General features: G+C 40.4%; 2 protein-coding genes across 2 annotated transcripts in view; both read right to left on the minus strand.

Moving 5' to 3' along the window:
* Nucleotides 1–1,468: 1,468 nt before the first annotated feature.
* Nucleotides 1,469–13,167, minus strand: OTOA (otoancorin). Its single transcript, XM_009873708.1, has 8 exons — nucleotides 12,968–13,167; nucleotides 10,875–11,195; nucleotides 10,430–10,604; nucleotides 6,634–6,765; nucleotides 5,060–5,295; nucleotides 4,740–4,843; nucleotides 2,104–2,210; nucleotides 1,469–1,660 (listed from the first exon to the last, which is right to left on the minus strand). Exons 1-8 carry the CDS (start codon nucleotides 13,165–13,167, stop codon nucleotides 1,469–1,471), a joined length of 1,467 nt encoding a protein of 488 aa, XP_009872010.1.
* Nucleotides 13,168–14,654: 1,487 nt separating this feature from the next.
* METTL9 (methyltransferase like 9) overlaps nucleotides 14,655–15,663 on the minus strand; it is a 16,958-nt gene continuing 15,949 nt past the window's right edge. The window contains exon 6 of the mRNA XM_009873709.1: nucleotides 14,655–15,385. Within this exon, the coding sequence (XP_009872011.1) occupies nucleotides 15,180–15,385 (206 nt within the window). The 3' untranslated portion in view covers nucleotides 14,655–15,179. The remainder of the gene's footprint in view (nucleotides 15,386–15,663) is intronic.

Here is a 15,663-nt window from a genome sequence, read left to right on the forward strand (position 1 = left end):
ACTGGGTTTTAGCTAAACCCAGGACATCCTGATACAGTCTCTTGGTTTTTAGCAATTCAGTGATGCAGGCATAGGCGGAGTCTAGGCAGTAATGCCCAGCTGCGGACTAAATCAGCAGCGAACAATGCTGCAGCATTATCACAACTCAGTAAAATTCTGCAGTGCAGAAAGGTTTAGTTTTTAATTTCTCTAGTCCCTCAACAACAAACTCCTTAACAATATAACAAAATACTTCTTTAGTGGCCTATCTGAATTCATGGGACATCATCAAACTGACATACGAATCAAAGAAACATCTATAACTGCATTTTTATAACAAATAATTACCTTCTGATGCATTACTGCATAGCCACCAAGAGCTCTTCATCGCCTTTGGGATTAGCAACAAGGAATAATACTGCTTCTTAAAAGTGCACTTAAATCATCAGTATGGTTAAAATGGGTAATATAAAATAAGCGTGTTGTAAAAATGGAATATATTAAGGACTACAGAGCATGACATTTCTCTCTTCTGTGAGAACGTGGCACCTCTCACGAGTGGTAAAATAATTTTTAAGATTTCTGACATTGAAATTTAGAGTGTGGGCACAATTCTTTTCTCGCTTAGACTTCTGACAATCAGCAATGCTTCACGGAAGTCAGTGAGTTACATTGCAATAATGACAGGAGCTCTGAAGCCATAGAACATATTCTCCATTAGTTTAGAACTCCAAGGTATCCCCCAAGGAGACTACAAACAACTTCAGACAGTGGTGTCTTGGGACTAAATACATCCATTTATACGACAGTGGAAATGTAAATGTGGAGTACAGCACTTTCTCACAGGTAGTTCATGCTCACTGTGTATTTATGAGTAAGAGCCGCTTATTCTGGTTTTTGATTATTGTTAAAGTAAGTTCAGTGCTGATTTGACGGCCCTGAAAATGCAGTTTCCTGCTTACACACAGAACAGTCCCACGAGTTTAAACGTGGCTCATCTCTACCCTGCAGGACACAGAAAGGACAGCAGTGAGGCTTTATACCTCTTCATTTTGTGACCTCTCCAGTGACACCCACAACAATTAAAAAACACTTGCAATCCTGGCTGGCACGAGCTAAGATTTCCTCCTTCAATTCTAACTGTAACATGATTTCCACAGAACACCTGTGTCTTCTCTGATTCAAACGGTGAAGGCAACTCATGCCCCGCCATCCCAATTTCTTTTATTGCTGTACTGCGCAATGCGATAGAGCTTTGACTGGATCCCCCAGATATTGCTACTCCTACTAATACTACAGACAACTGACTGTGGAGCAGGAAACAAAGCATTAGCTAATTAGGCACATCTCCAAAAATTCATAAAGTAGCAATTCTTCACTGTTGCTAAACAGGGTTGGATTTCAGCCTAGATTTTTCTCCTGGAAGGAAAAAGCGATGCCATACCAACAATTTCATCAGTTACTTACTGCACCTCTCTTTTCTCCTTACTTATTCATTCTGTCTGTAGACAGCCATAAAAGAAAAAGAAAAGCAGTCTTGCCTGTAGATGGTTGAAGTGTTTCTCATATCAAATCCCGATGAGTTTATTCTTTCCAGGAAAGCTTGCGCAAGCTCTGGTGTGATATCATACACCGTGTCCAACTGCTTTGTTGCATTGTCATAGCTAACGAATAGTCTTATCTGACCGGTACAAACAAAATCATGTGTCAGGATTATGAAACAATGTAAGTTTGACACTCTAAATTAATAGACTCCATTCATGTTCTAGAGAAGGAAGAAGACAGATCTGGATCATGCAGTATTTTTGAAAGCAAAGCTGAGTGAGCGATTCTCCGTTAAACTGTCAAATAATTTGAGGGACTTTTATCATTGGTCCCCACCTTTCAGTAAAAATCACAGAAGTTTGATACAAATAAATAATTACATATTAATGATAGGCACTTTCAAATTTCAAAAAACCAAGAATATTTAAGTTGACAATGGATTTGGATTCACTTTATCTTTAAGTAATTAAAACTACAAACTTTTTCATGTTTAAGGTTGCTTTTGTGTTCATATTGTTGTAGCTGACATCACTTGACACTGATATACAATGATATACACAACCACGTTTTGTTACTTACTTCATTGAGACTAATTTTCAGAATTTCTTCTAACGGGAGATGGACGATGAATCTTCCCAAAATCCATAAGTTTTCTGCACTGACCCAAGAAGTTGTTTCATTGAACTCTGTTTAGTACAAATAAATACTCACTACAATGTTAAGAACGTAATTATTTTTCAATTATTTTGTACCCAGTATATTGTTATCGGTAAATGATCAAAAACATATCTGAGGTTCCCTACATTAGCTAGATTTTAGCATCATATCTTTATGAGCCCATGCATTTTTAAATGAAAATGAAATAATGTTTCAAATGTCTCAAATCTTCTAACATGAAAATGATTAATGTTTTATGTTGTCAAAATAGAAAATTGATAAAGTATGGGACAGAAAAAATTAAATCAATACTATAAATATGGAGCAGCATTTTTAAATCCAGTTTTCATAATCAAATATATCATTTAAGAACACCAGGAAGGCATGACACCTTGTAACACTTCACTCATCTTTATATATTATTATTGACGGTAACACTTATTTCAGGAATATGCAATAGCAATAATGGAGAAAATGAAAAATCATTCATATAACTAAATGGAAACAGGTTGGCAAAACCCACAAAATACTGCACAACAGTTAAAAAATGCCATTCATTTAGTAACATTCTCCCAAGGACTGACAATGAAACCAAGATCCAAATATCCCAGAGAAAAAAAGTATTTATGGACTAGCTGGGTACTCTGAGCTGCAAAGACAGTGTTTTCTCCAAGGATTCCTCTGACATATTCCTTACCAGTGCTGATAATCACAACTCTTGTTAAAATAAAATCATCAGTGCACTTTGAAGGGTTCTCAGCATCTGAAAAAACCCCAGCCTACAAATATCAGAAGCTGAAAAACCCCATTTAGTAAGTTGAAAGACACAAAGAGTTAAACAAAAACTAGCACAATTTGAGGATGCAGAATGGACCTGCAGTTACCACCATGGCAGCTCTGATCTTCCAGAGCTGTTTCATTATTTTTAAGTAAGGTACAATATTTAAAAGTTTACAGCCTCCTGTAAGGGAGCCCTGCAATGGCTACCACCACGCTTATCTCTGAACACCTTGGCATTTTTAATACATGAACTGTGATAATTGGCTGGGTGACAAAGAAATTTCTTAAAAGGTTTGACTCTGAGACATAAAAGCCACATATCATCTCCTGCCCCGCCAGTGATCCAGCTGCAGGTGCTGCCTGACACAGTGGGGAGATAGAGTGTGCTGGAAAAGCCCTTTGCATTTCTGCAGGCACAATAGAGATATGGCAATGGGCTCAGTGTCACCAAAAACCAGCAGAAGTGCTTTGGATGTGGCCCCATAAGCACCACAAATATGAAGCTTCTTTCAGGTTTCTTTTCTGCTGAGCTTCAGTGAGGAAGATGCTGATCCCTTTCCCAGGCGGTCCCAGTGCTACCCACATACAAAGTGAATAAATCAGAGTATTGCAGAACTCTTCCGTTGTCCCACACAGTGCTGTGACCCGTGGTGTGCAGATGTACTCGAGTGAGCTTTAGGCTTGCCAGCCTGGATGCTGGTAGCAGTCCAACTGTGCCTACTCAGAGCTGACGGGTTCTGCAGGTCACGCTACCAGAACTAGCTGGTAATCAGTCCACCCTCAACGTCTTCAGGAGTAGATTCACTGAATCTGTGCTGAAGCAGCAACCAGGAGGTGAGAGAGGCATGTTAATTCTCAGTCCCTCCTGAGCTGGGTCATCTTTTACAAACTGAGAGTTTGCTAATGTTTCAGACACAACCCATTATGTCTGATGCTGTGGGATTATAACAGGACTGTTGAGTATCACCAGGTAAATTCTGCATCTTTGCTTCTCCAGCAACTTAATGGGTTACTCTGATATTTTGAAACAGCAGAAGTCCCAGGTGCCAAACTGAGCGCTACTGAAGCAAGTGGGCATTTTGCCTTTGATTTCCATGGAAAGAGGAAGAACATACACGTCTAAAAGTCTAAAATGCTCCCAGGACAGCACCGCTGGGATGCTCAGTGAAATGCACGAGTTGGCTCTGCGGTGTCAGTGCCTCTGCCGCTTTACAGCCCCCTCGTGGAGCCTGCCCTACACTGTCCCAGCTGCGACACATCTGTTCAAGACACATTAACAAGGCAAACAGATGTGGTAAAATGCGTAAAATCAGAGTTAATTAACTTTGGTTTTATCGTGTCCCTTTTCTGAATGAGTCAGTGCCACGTGCAGTAGAACTTTCACAAGATCCTGCATTTCTTTTGTAATTTTAAACAGTGCATTGGCTAATTTATTCTGAGACAGATACATTTTTCAATTCTGAACAGAAGTTCAGAAGTGAACAACATACCTGTGCAGAGTATCTGGCAACTGTATCCCATTTAAGTCTTAGAAAAAGGACTTGAGTACAGAGACTTTGTGCATAGCTCTGTGCAGAAGAGATGAAGAGTAAGCGTCTTTGGAGAACTATTTGCCACGAATAACAAATACGTTTATTCTGGAGCAAAGGTATTGAAGTCAGCTACTCTTAAACAGATTTGTGTTAAATTTGGGAAACAATTCAATATAATGGATAGGCCTTTTGCTGTATTTTTTTTCTCATGACAAGCAAGAAGAAAATAATTTGTACATAACATACCACTCATGTTACAGGATTTTTGTAAAATTTGCTTCATCCAGCCATACAGAGCTCTCTGGGTATTTTCTGAGGTTCTGTCATAAAGGTCCTTGAATACTGTTGATCTAAGTGATACAAGGGCATGTTAGCTCACTAACGAGTTAACTATTTATTCTTTTAAAGTGACATACATAGACAAATGTTTTTAGAAATAGCACCGCATAAGCAGAAAGCTGTATCTGGAAAATAGACTGAGACCATACAGCAATCTCTTTTTAAAAGTATATATAGTCAGCAGATACTACATGGTATTAATTTTGTCTGGAAAACAAGTGGCTTACAAGTTTCTGAAAGCATCCTCCAGCAGAATGTTTGGGAGGCTCCCAACGACATCAGGTTGGAGATAGTTCACCACTGACGCACGCAAAACCTGGCTTAAAATATCCACACAGTCCAAAGCGCTCAGAGCCAGAAAGCATTTATCCAGTGTTATAAGGAACAAGGTCCTGTTTACTCCTGGGCTTTGAAAAATGCTCTCTCTAGTCTTGTCCCAATCAAGAATAACATTTCCAATTTCCTGCAAGCAACAGAGGGTTAAAAGAATGTATCTTTGATTAATTCAATATATTGTTTATTTTGAGGCCTGACAAAAAGTACTCCACAAAAAATATGGTGCTGTTCTCATGAAAAATAGCCACAAACTACTGTTTGGTTGCATTACTTCAGGTAATTCGTCTCTGGCACCAGCGAGAGGCCAGCTTGAATCTTTTGACAAAATCAAAATGAAAAACCGAACACGTAAACCAAATGGTTGAAGTTATAGTGTGTGCTTTCATGAAAGAATTAGTTACTTGGAAAATGAAAGAATAACAGAATACACAATTTAGTATGCAGAGATCTCTAAAACAGACCTTTTCCCATGCAGTATTTCTGGCAGCTGTTACTACAAACACCCCCTGCAGAAGATGAGGCAACATCAAAGAATCGAGCCCAGAGAATAAAGTCACCCTGGTCGGAGATGATTATTAGGTTGCTCTGTCTCTCAAGCTGATGTGCCTAGGACAGCCTGGTCAGAGCTGACAGTGCTGGGCCTGGAGATTTGTTCATGCAATATTATGAGTCCCAGAAGAACTGAGTACGCCTTTGGAGGAGATGAAAGTTAGTGTTTATTGAAAGGGATTATGCCCTACTCTTTCAGCTCCCCGTGCATCCTGCACACCTATCCTTGTGTGTTTTGGCAGCAGCAGCTGCACCACCATTGTTTGAATAGTGGATTATAGAGTGTTTGTTCTAGGCAGTCACCTAATGCGTCTGGGGAAACACACTGCCTTCCTCCCAGATTAATCTCCACCCCCCCAGCGATACCTACTCTAGCAGCCCTCTAGGTTCCAAGTCCTCTCACCGATGACGATCCCATCCCTGCAGTGGAGATCCTCCCTGGGTGGCACTCACCGACTTTGAGAGAGACTTTTAAGGTGAGTTGCACAGGGAACACACCATAGAGGCAAGCAAATGAAGTTATGATGCCTCCCCTCCAAATTGCCTAACAATTGGCCTGCATACTCCCATAACTAATTAACTAATTTAACACCTACAGTCATCTTGGAGCTCCTTCTAGCCACTGAGGAGAAGCAGACACTCCTGAGAACAACTCCTCCTACCTATCTTAGATACTTGCATAGGAAGGTAAATCATTCTCTGGAGAACTGTTTCTGTACCCCAATTACAGAGAAAATCCAGGGGACTGACTTAGAACCAAACTTTAGACAACAAGAATTAAGTAAGTCCAACCTAAAGATAGGGGCTCGGGAATCCAGTCCAAGCCAGCTAAGTAATGGCATGGTATGAACGGAGAGACCCCGAGCCTGGCCCTTTCCCATTTATCTAAAACACTGACAGCAGCAAAATTACTTACAAGACGGTCCTTTCTGATCTTGAAGAGATACTTCATTGCAGTTTGGAACTGCTGCTGATCAAGCTGTTGAAATTCGGATAGTAGTTGCCTAGGCTGGTATAAAAGGTTCTTCAAGTAACTTTTTATGGACATCTGAAGTATAGAAAAATACATGTGATATAGATAAAACTCATACTATTGTACTAGGGGGTATCTCTTACTCCCTGAAAATCTCTGCTTAAGGAGAGATAAGTGCTTAGCTCCTGTGTTGTCTGTGTTGCCAATGACTAGAATAACTATATTCAACACAAACTGTAAACAAAAATAATCAAAAGGTAATTCTGAAAGACAGTAGTTTTTTAATCCCATTCTTGGCTTCATGAGCGAGTCCTCTCCCATGAGCCATCTAGCAAAAAAGAGTAATAATGTTTCTCTGCTTCACAGAGCAGAGCTGTGAAAGTGAAACTTTTAAAGAGCTCAGAAAAATCAAGTAACGTGTGCACATTACTTAAAAAAAGGAAGGAAATGTGCAATTAGATGGGAAGAAAAGTCTGTACTAGGTCATACGGCAAAAATATTATCTCTCGCATCATACTGCATTGCTACTTAACAATCTCGTGCCTGTTTTGAAAACCTAAGGGGAATTATAACATTGGAACAGAAAGCACTGTAGGGCTCATTAGCACCAGACGCGTAAAATCCCTTCTAATTCCTGACAGAATTATTTCAGAATTGATTTGGAATTTGAGTTGAAACTATTCTTTGTTGTCTTTGCCTAGCTTGCATTGCCACCAACAAACATTACCATAGTTAAGTCCTTGCTGTCTAGGGAGTCCAGGCTTGCTTACAGCCCTAAACTCTTAATAAATCCAATTAAATGGGAAGGGGCAGTGTTAGTTCCATGTAGGTTTGGATGAGCTGCGTCAGTGAAACAGAGCTTGGGAAAAGGTTCAAGTGCTCCTGAGCTAAGTGGCCGTGGGCTTTTGGGAATGCCTGAGGCTGAGAGCCTCTTTTTCAGAGCTTGTGTGTGCAGGTAGGGAGGAGGGAGGGGTCAGGTTTTGAACAGCAGGCTACAGCTACACTTAAATCAGCTCATAACTAATCACAATGACCATAATAAGAGCAAGACTTTTTCCTATATCACATCCACATTGATCACTTACAAAAATAAAGAGTTCAGAGGCACTTTAAAAGGATGCATTTTGTAGGATACTCTGGAGCCTCTCCTTCTCTCAGAAGCTGTACAAACTACAGCCACAGTCAAAATCTGGGAGAAAGCCGGCATTTTGTGGACAAACATACGTCTACATAAGTATACAGGCAATATAGAAACAATTGCTGAGCCTGAAAATGCCTAATTTCTGCTTTCTATCAGAGAAAAAGCAAAAAGACCTTCTTTATTATTATTTCTGCTTTGCACACTTCTGCAATCTTAGTGGGAAAAGGCAACAAAAAACCCCTCTTTCTACTTCCTCCTTACCTGCAACACTGAGATCTGCTAATTATCTCTATTACTGACAGACTAATTTGGGCTACAGAGATGGGTTGCTTTTTAAATTCCTTTTTAAATAAAAAATTTCATGCATTTTAAATGGCACAAACCTGTAGGCTGCTAAGAGTAAATGTAACTTCCTGGGCATGAAAATATGCCATGATTTTTGGAAGCATATCTGCTGTCCAGACATGAGAACTGTAACAGAAAACAGGACCAAAAATGCCAGTAAAATAATATAACATGTAAACCAGAAGATTACAAGACAAAATAAGAAAAATAAACACTGCTAACAACACCATTATGACAGAAGTATTCAGCTTTCTGGCCTAACCAGGCTAAGAGTTGACCTGTTTAATGCAATGAAAACACATGGTTCAATGAAGAACAAATTGAATTAGTTATGGGGTTTTTTTCATCTAACTCCACAACCATCCACAATAACCTCAATTTTCCAACATGTTGCCATTCTGTAGGTGATCCTGCTCTGGCAGGGGGGCTGCACTAGATGATCTTTTGAGGTCCCTTCCAACCCCTGACATTCTGTGATTCTGTGATTCACACCATCTCAAGGCATGAGACGAGCTGTGCTGTGGCTAGTCCAGAGCTTTGGGTGCGCTTCCTGCCTGTTCTGATCTGCTTGTAGAAAGAATGTCCAGTGACTAATGTCTGCTGACTTTCCCTCAGCAGGGTCATTAATTTCAGTGGGTCTTCTTTACAAAGCCATTGATTTTCTCAAAATACATCGGAGTGGAGTTGCCTTTGAGGCTTCTATTGCTTTCAAATTTAGACAAAATTAGCAAATAATTCAAAAGTCGCCAGGAGCTGGAGGAAGTGAGATGGACTGGGACTGAAAGAGAGAGATGGAGAGAAAGCTGGAACCGCACCTAATTTCCTTAAGATGCTATTCTGAAACATATGAACAAAGTTAATTACCAGAACTTCCGAAAACTGCAGCAGGTATTTATTGCCAGCCTTATTCTACCCATGTTTTTTGCTTTATCATGAAAAAACAGCTCTTCACCGTTAAGGGGAAACACCCATCACAGGAGATCTAAATCAAAGTAATCATACGTGCCAATTTCATTTTATCCGTAACGTTCCAGTTTATGTGGAAATGAAACAGATTGTATCTGAAGCGCAAGATAATACTGAAAAATAAAGATGGTAAGAGTAATACATTACCTTTGAAAATGAAGTATATCAAGGAGAGCTGCATATGAAAAATGGAACATAAAAAGTTATGGTGAGATATTGAGTTTTAATACCTTTTAGAAGCTTAAATGGAAAAAAAATGTACATTACCATGCAGGTATTTCCCAGTTATTATTTCCTCCTGAGAAAGAAATTATAAGTGTATGTAATAAATTATTATTTTTAGATTATAATATAAAATGTTAGTAGAGAAATCAAATAAAAATACTAACCACAGCTTTGTGTAATAATGGAGGCAAATCTGTAAAAGATTATCCTGTTACTAAAAATTGATTTAATGTTTTATCATTCAAATGTGTTATATAAAAAAATATATATTGTATGCAGCACTCAACTGTATATAGATACAATTTATTTATAAGCATTTAATGCAGCTTTTATTAAATCTATTTACAGAAAAAAAAGTGAAAACAAAAGGCTATTAAATAATAAGTAATCTTCGTTAAACTCTTTGCTGTCATAGCTCCCTGAAGTCAAGAGAGCAGAGAATATGGTCCTAGTTACTAAACAGTAACACATCTATTTTACTATACATAGCTTTTTGCATTCAGAGAAAATCTCTCTCTCATGCAGGAATTCTGGTCTTACCTTCAAAATTCTGACTGTGTGTAATCTCAGCATGATTCACTGATATCAATAAGAAACATATCTTCAAAAGTCTGGACATTTCCTCTACAGTCTATTAGAATCAGAAGATATTGGGATTGAAAAGGAAAATAAAAAGAACAGTGTCAAAAGGCAATATTCACCCAAAACTTTCATAGCTATAAATCAGAGACAGCCTGAGCTATGGAATATGGATAGAGATCAGAATGATCCAGAAGTGCTTGCTCCCAAGTTTTTAATTTAGATCTTTTTCCAGGATAGAGAAATATTTTATGCAAATACAAATCTGCCAAGTGTGCATGTGCAGCCAGATTTATTTTCCTTTCACCAAGTAGCTCTTTTTTCTTCCTTGTATCACCATTTATGTACTCAGCCATATTCTTCCTATATATGACTTAAATGCAGTTTCATTAAAACAAACAAATAAATCCTTTTAAACACTGATAAAACAGAAAAGAAATAGAGAGACTGAAAACGGAAATAGTACAGAAGCTCCAAACAAACCTTAAGCTTTTTATAGCTCATTAAGTTGCCCAACAATTGCTGCAGACCAGGCCTGGGAACCTCCATCTGCAGAACTCGGAGCTCGAGCGCTGGAGGCCCCTGCACCACTCGTTTGCCCGTCAGTGCAGTGCACCCCAGGCAGGGAGGGGGAAGGACCACTCCCCTCTCGGCGCCACTTTGCAAAAAAGGGATGAAATGTCCTTACACACTTCTGAAGCAGAGGCAAGGCGACACATTTGGAAAATGGAGTTCAGGACCATGCCACCTCACTTAGACAGATCAAAGCTCATGAGAAATATACCATCAATTTTTCACCATCAGCTAGTAGGACGTAGTTTCTATGGAAATACGTGTTTTAGTATTTCTTGCTATCCCTGCTGCCCTGTGCCATGTGGCTTAAAGAACATCAAAAGATAAATTAGCTGGAAGGGTAGCAATGGGACACCTGGAGCTTTTCACCAGGGTATCACTGATTCTCATCAGAAAAGACTGACACTCTCCCAGTTGTCCTGTATGGAATGAATTTGCTGCTTTTGGTCCAGTTCCTGAAGGACAAGCACACACATTGCAACAGCGCAACGGGCTGGAAAGGAAGCAGAGATGAGGCAGGTCTCGCTCACGCAGGCACTCCTGCAGCCATGTCCCCAACACAGCACTGAGGAGCACAAGCAGCTCTACTCCACGTTGCACCAAGTTTACCACAAAGAGGATTTCTGCCTCTGCACCCTTTGCCTGGCCCTCTGCCCAACCGCGAGGGTCACCATTCCTACAGGTAAAATAATTAATCTGAGATAGTAGATGATGCTCTACTCTACAGATTGCAGCTGCTTACACTGGGATTAGCCCCTGACTTTAAAAAATTACATAGAGGGCCCCGTTAGTCCACTTTGTTCTGACCCTGAGATGACTTTGTTAGGTTTTTTCTCCCTTTTCTTTCATTTCAAGGATTTATCTACAGCCACACTTAATGTCTGCATTTCTTTGTTGCTCACTTTGGATTCGTTGTCTCTTTCCTTTTTTAAAAAGTTCTCTGCCACAGCTTGAGTTACAGATCTGAACATCTGATAAATACGAACCTCTTTTTCAGGTTGTTTAATCTCACATATCAGCAAGGTACTCTTTTATGAAAATATCTTTCAACAGCCTCTAGCAATACTTTAGTCTATCACAAACCCTGAACTACAGTCCTGCAACAGAAGTGACTCAAACTGATGGAAGACAAAACATTTGAACATTAGACTTAAGAAGCTATTACCTCTGTCTTGTTCTTACACACACTAGAACCCTTTTCAGCTATTTTTTTGGGAGCGACACAAAACATGTCTCTCATTCAGACCTATCTGGTTTCTTAGACAATGAAGTTTCTTGTGTTTATTTCTGCCTTTGCCCCACTGATTTTGCAGCAAGGTTTGATTACTCTGCATGGTTTAAATCATGTTCCCAGTGTCAATCCTGACTTGTTTATTCCAACTCATTTACTTTGATCAGGGGCTGTATTTTAATTAAAGCATGCTAAGTTAATATATAAGGAGATTAAATGCAAAGGAAAGTGCTTTTTTTATCCTAACTCCAGTTGACAATTAGCAGGTGCAGAAAAAGTCTGCTGGGAAACAGCCCTGCTTGATAAGACAATCTATGATGAAATACTTATTTTGTCTGCGAAACTAGTCTGTTTGCAGAAGTTCACTGCAGCTTTCAGACAATTCCAAATCACCTTGCAGGGATCTCGGAGATCCCATCCAGCATTTCCCTAGAGACAGCTCCTTCCACCGTGGCAGCATACGCTATGATCAGATCCCCGAGATGTCACCCTTGTAGGACTTCCCAGTTAAGAGGAGCTCCCAGATTGCCTTCTCCTCTTGCTCCCTAAACAGCTGCTCTTCCATGTAAAGAAATCCAAGACATTTTATCACTCACTCCAACGCAGCCGCTGCCTTATCTGGAGCTTGATAACCAGAAAGCTAACCTCATAATCGGAATTCTTGCTGATAAACCCTCGCACTGCCAGTGCGCATCCTCCCCCATGCAGCTGGGCGTTCAGCGCCTCCGAAAAAAAGCCCAATATGCAGCGAGGCAACCTCCATGGGGTTCAGTCTGGAAAGGAAGAAAGGGAAAGGGAGGGCAGAAGAGAAGAAAGAGATGGCGTATGCTTGGGGAGAGCCCCACGGCACTTTACCTGCCTCTGCTGCGTGCGCCTCTGTCCCACGCTCGCAGTGCAATGAGCTGGGCGGCTCCAGCCAGGACCCCGAGAGCCAGGGGCAGGGACTGGGGCCAGCACCGCCTCGCAGCCGCAGGGGCCTGCCCAGCAGAAACCAGCCTTCAGCCAGAGGGGAGGGGAAAAGCCTCCTCTGCTGGGGGCTCAGACTCCCATAGCAGGCAGAAGAGGATGCTTCCCCTCCCCAAGGTGAAGCGAGCCCAAGGGGTTGTATGGGGGAAAGGCTCAGGGCCAGGCTGGCGCTGCCTGGCGCCCTGCTCCCCCCATCCTGACCCCGGGCGGGGGCCCTGCGCTCCGTGGAGCAGCATATGAACTGACTGTACCTGGCATAACCCAGCAAAGGGGCTTGTGGTTTCTGCGAGACGAAGTTGTTGCAACTTTGCTTTGAAAGTTTCAGACTACACATCTTTTTCCTGCGATGCCACACATCCAGCGCAACCTTGACAGAACAGACAGTTGAGTTACTCTCCGTGGCAAAACACTGCACAGCAGTGAGAAAAACGAGGTGCAGCTTGCACACCATCACCCACAGCAGGACAAGGACAGGGGAGGGACAAGGCAGGTTCCCCAAGCTCAGGAACAATAAAATTGAACATTGGACTCACAAAAAAACCCCACCACTTCTCCCTTTGGATGGTATCTTTAGAAGTATTTCAGGCAGTTTAGTCAACTACAGGACTCAAGTTTCTTTGCACAGAGCTGTGTGAGCAGGCATTAACTGCACACAAACGCACTCAAGGTCTGGTGAGAGAAAGACATAGTGAGCCCTGCCGTGCCCCTTCCTTTGCAAGGAACTCTGATTTTACAAGTACCTGTGTACTTAGAATTTAAGCTTACTCTTTTCACAGCTTTTCCCTGCTATTGCTCGAGTGTGATTTTTAGCCTGTGGGAATCTTTGAAGAAGTTTTTCTTAAATATGTTCTACATGAAGCTAAATTCATTACACATTAAGAAACATATTTTCCCACGACCAGATGAGTACAAGGGAAGGTAACAAAATAAAAATGAACGGATTCATTCCAGAGCATATAGCTCATTTTTCTAACGAATCTGATTGTACTTGGTGCTAAAATTCAACAGCACGTGATGAAACAAGAATAAAGCCGAACTACTGCTGAAAAACTACTGTCGAAAAAACCCCGCTAGCCAAATCTTTTGCCCCATACTACAGAGTATTTTACTTCACAGAGATGACTGAGAACAAAAAAAGTGATTAAATTAGCAAAAGAAATGACAAACCACCAGGGAAAGAAAGTTCAAGATAAACCTAAAAACAGCTGCTGAAGCATCCTACCTGGCAAAAGATCAACAAACATTAAAAAACAAACAAAACCCACAATGTACAACTTTTTTAGACTTCAAGAGCAAAGGTGAGTTCTTACTTTACTTACCAGCAGATAAAAGAGCTGAGGTTTCTCTGCTCTCTCACAATACTTAACATGCCAAGCAATGCAAAACATACACCTGCCACTTCTGTACTGCTTGTGATGTCGCTTGCTGTTTAAACGGAAGGTTAAATCCCAACTGCCAGAAATTATCCATTTAGCCACATTTTTAGAACAAGACATGGTAAAACAAATAGCAGTTATTTAGTACTCCTGAAGAAAATAAAATGTGCCAAGCTAGCAAACCCTTCCGTATCAGAGGGCAGACTCACAGAATTTGCAGGAACCTGTTTGCAAGTTTTTTAACCAGAAATCTTCTGAGAATACCTTGCTTAGAAAGTTAGTCTTTAAGCCCAACAGTTTGAAGTCCAGTTTTTGCAAGTTCCACCACAGCCCCTTTAGGTGAAAAATGTTATATGCAAAAGCAACGAGAGGAACGTAAAGAAAATCCAATCCAAAGTGATACATTTTTTGTGGACTGCTATCCCTTTAAACAATACTTAAATGCTCTTACACATGCAAGGCTGTGCTGTTACTGAGAGCTTGATTCTCAACACAAAGAGCCTTCACTGCAGGCAAGCAGGACTCTGGTTACAAAAATGAACACAAAAGTTAATACAAAAAGTAATCTCAAAAAAAGTTTATTAGCTTGATTAAAAACATGTGAAGAATGACAGTAAGAGGAAAAGTAACTTAGCATGGAAGAATATCCATTTCAACAGTTTATATTCAACAAAGCTTGAACTGAACGGATAACTTTATTGCCAGATTTCACTTGATTTCTTTAACAATTGTTCACACTGTATCATTCATCATTATTAGGACTATTGCTTTTTTTGGATCTGATCCCTGTTGCAGGTATAAAGTATAAAAAAATATCCCCCACTACTGCTGGATTGCAGAATGCCTTGTTGGTTTAAGAGCTGGTAAAAAAAGAAATTCTCAACTGAAGAGTCTGTTTAAAAACAACCTTTTTTCCCCCTAATCACACTACAAAGAAATACATTAGTATTTTGGCCTTTAAATTTCTTACATGGTATTTATTTAGCACTGCAATCCCAAATTCCCTCCCTTTAAGTAACCATAAATCAAGCTCCTCTTTCAGAGGCTGCTTCTTGGGTTAGATTCCGGAGATTTACTTCACACACGCTTACACTGGCTTGAGGACGAAGACAGCATCATCTAGTACATAGTAGTCATTATACATATCACCTTCACATAGGTATGGCAGTCTGGTGAAAGCCTCTATGGCAAAACCAGCTTTACTGAAAACTTCTGGCAGGCTATTCACCTGTTCTTCCCAAGTGTGCCCTTTGATTTCCAAAACTTCTGAGGGCTTTTCCCACTTGCCACCTACTGAGAAAACAAAACAGTTTTGTTTAAATTATACAGAAAACTTTATTGCATGTCATATTTTCTTACATATTACATAAGCATATTGCACAGACAGCATTCCATTCCGCTCTGAACAGGAGGCTGACAAGCCATTTGTAGAGCTGTTGCAAGATTAGTTCAAGTTTTTTCCTCTTGTTCAGAAGCAGCTCCTTCTTAAGGTTATCTTTCACTACATTTTTAACTAGCAGTTTCAAGACTGGCTGAAAAGTAAACTTCCACTAGTGAGGCTGAGGTTCAGC

This window comes from Apaloderma vittatum, unplaced genomic scaffold, assembly GCF_000703405.1.
Source record: "Apaloderma vittatum isolate BGI_N311 unplaced genomic scaffold, ASM70340v1 scaffold757, whole genome shotgun sequence".
NCBI lineage: Eukaryota > Metazoa > Chordata > Aves > Trogoniformes > Trogonidae > Apaloderma > Apaloderma vittatum.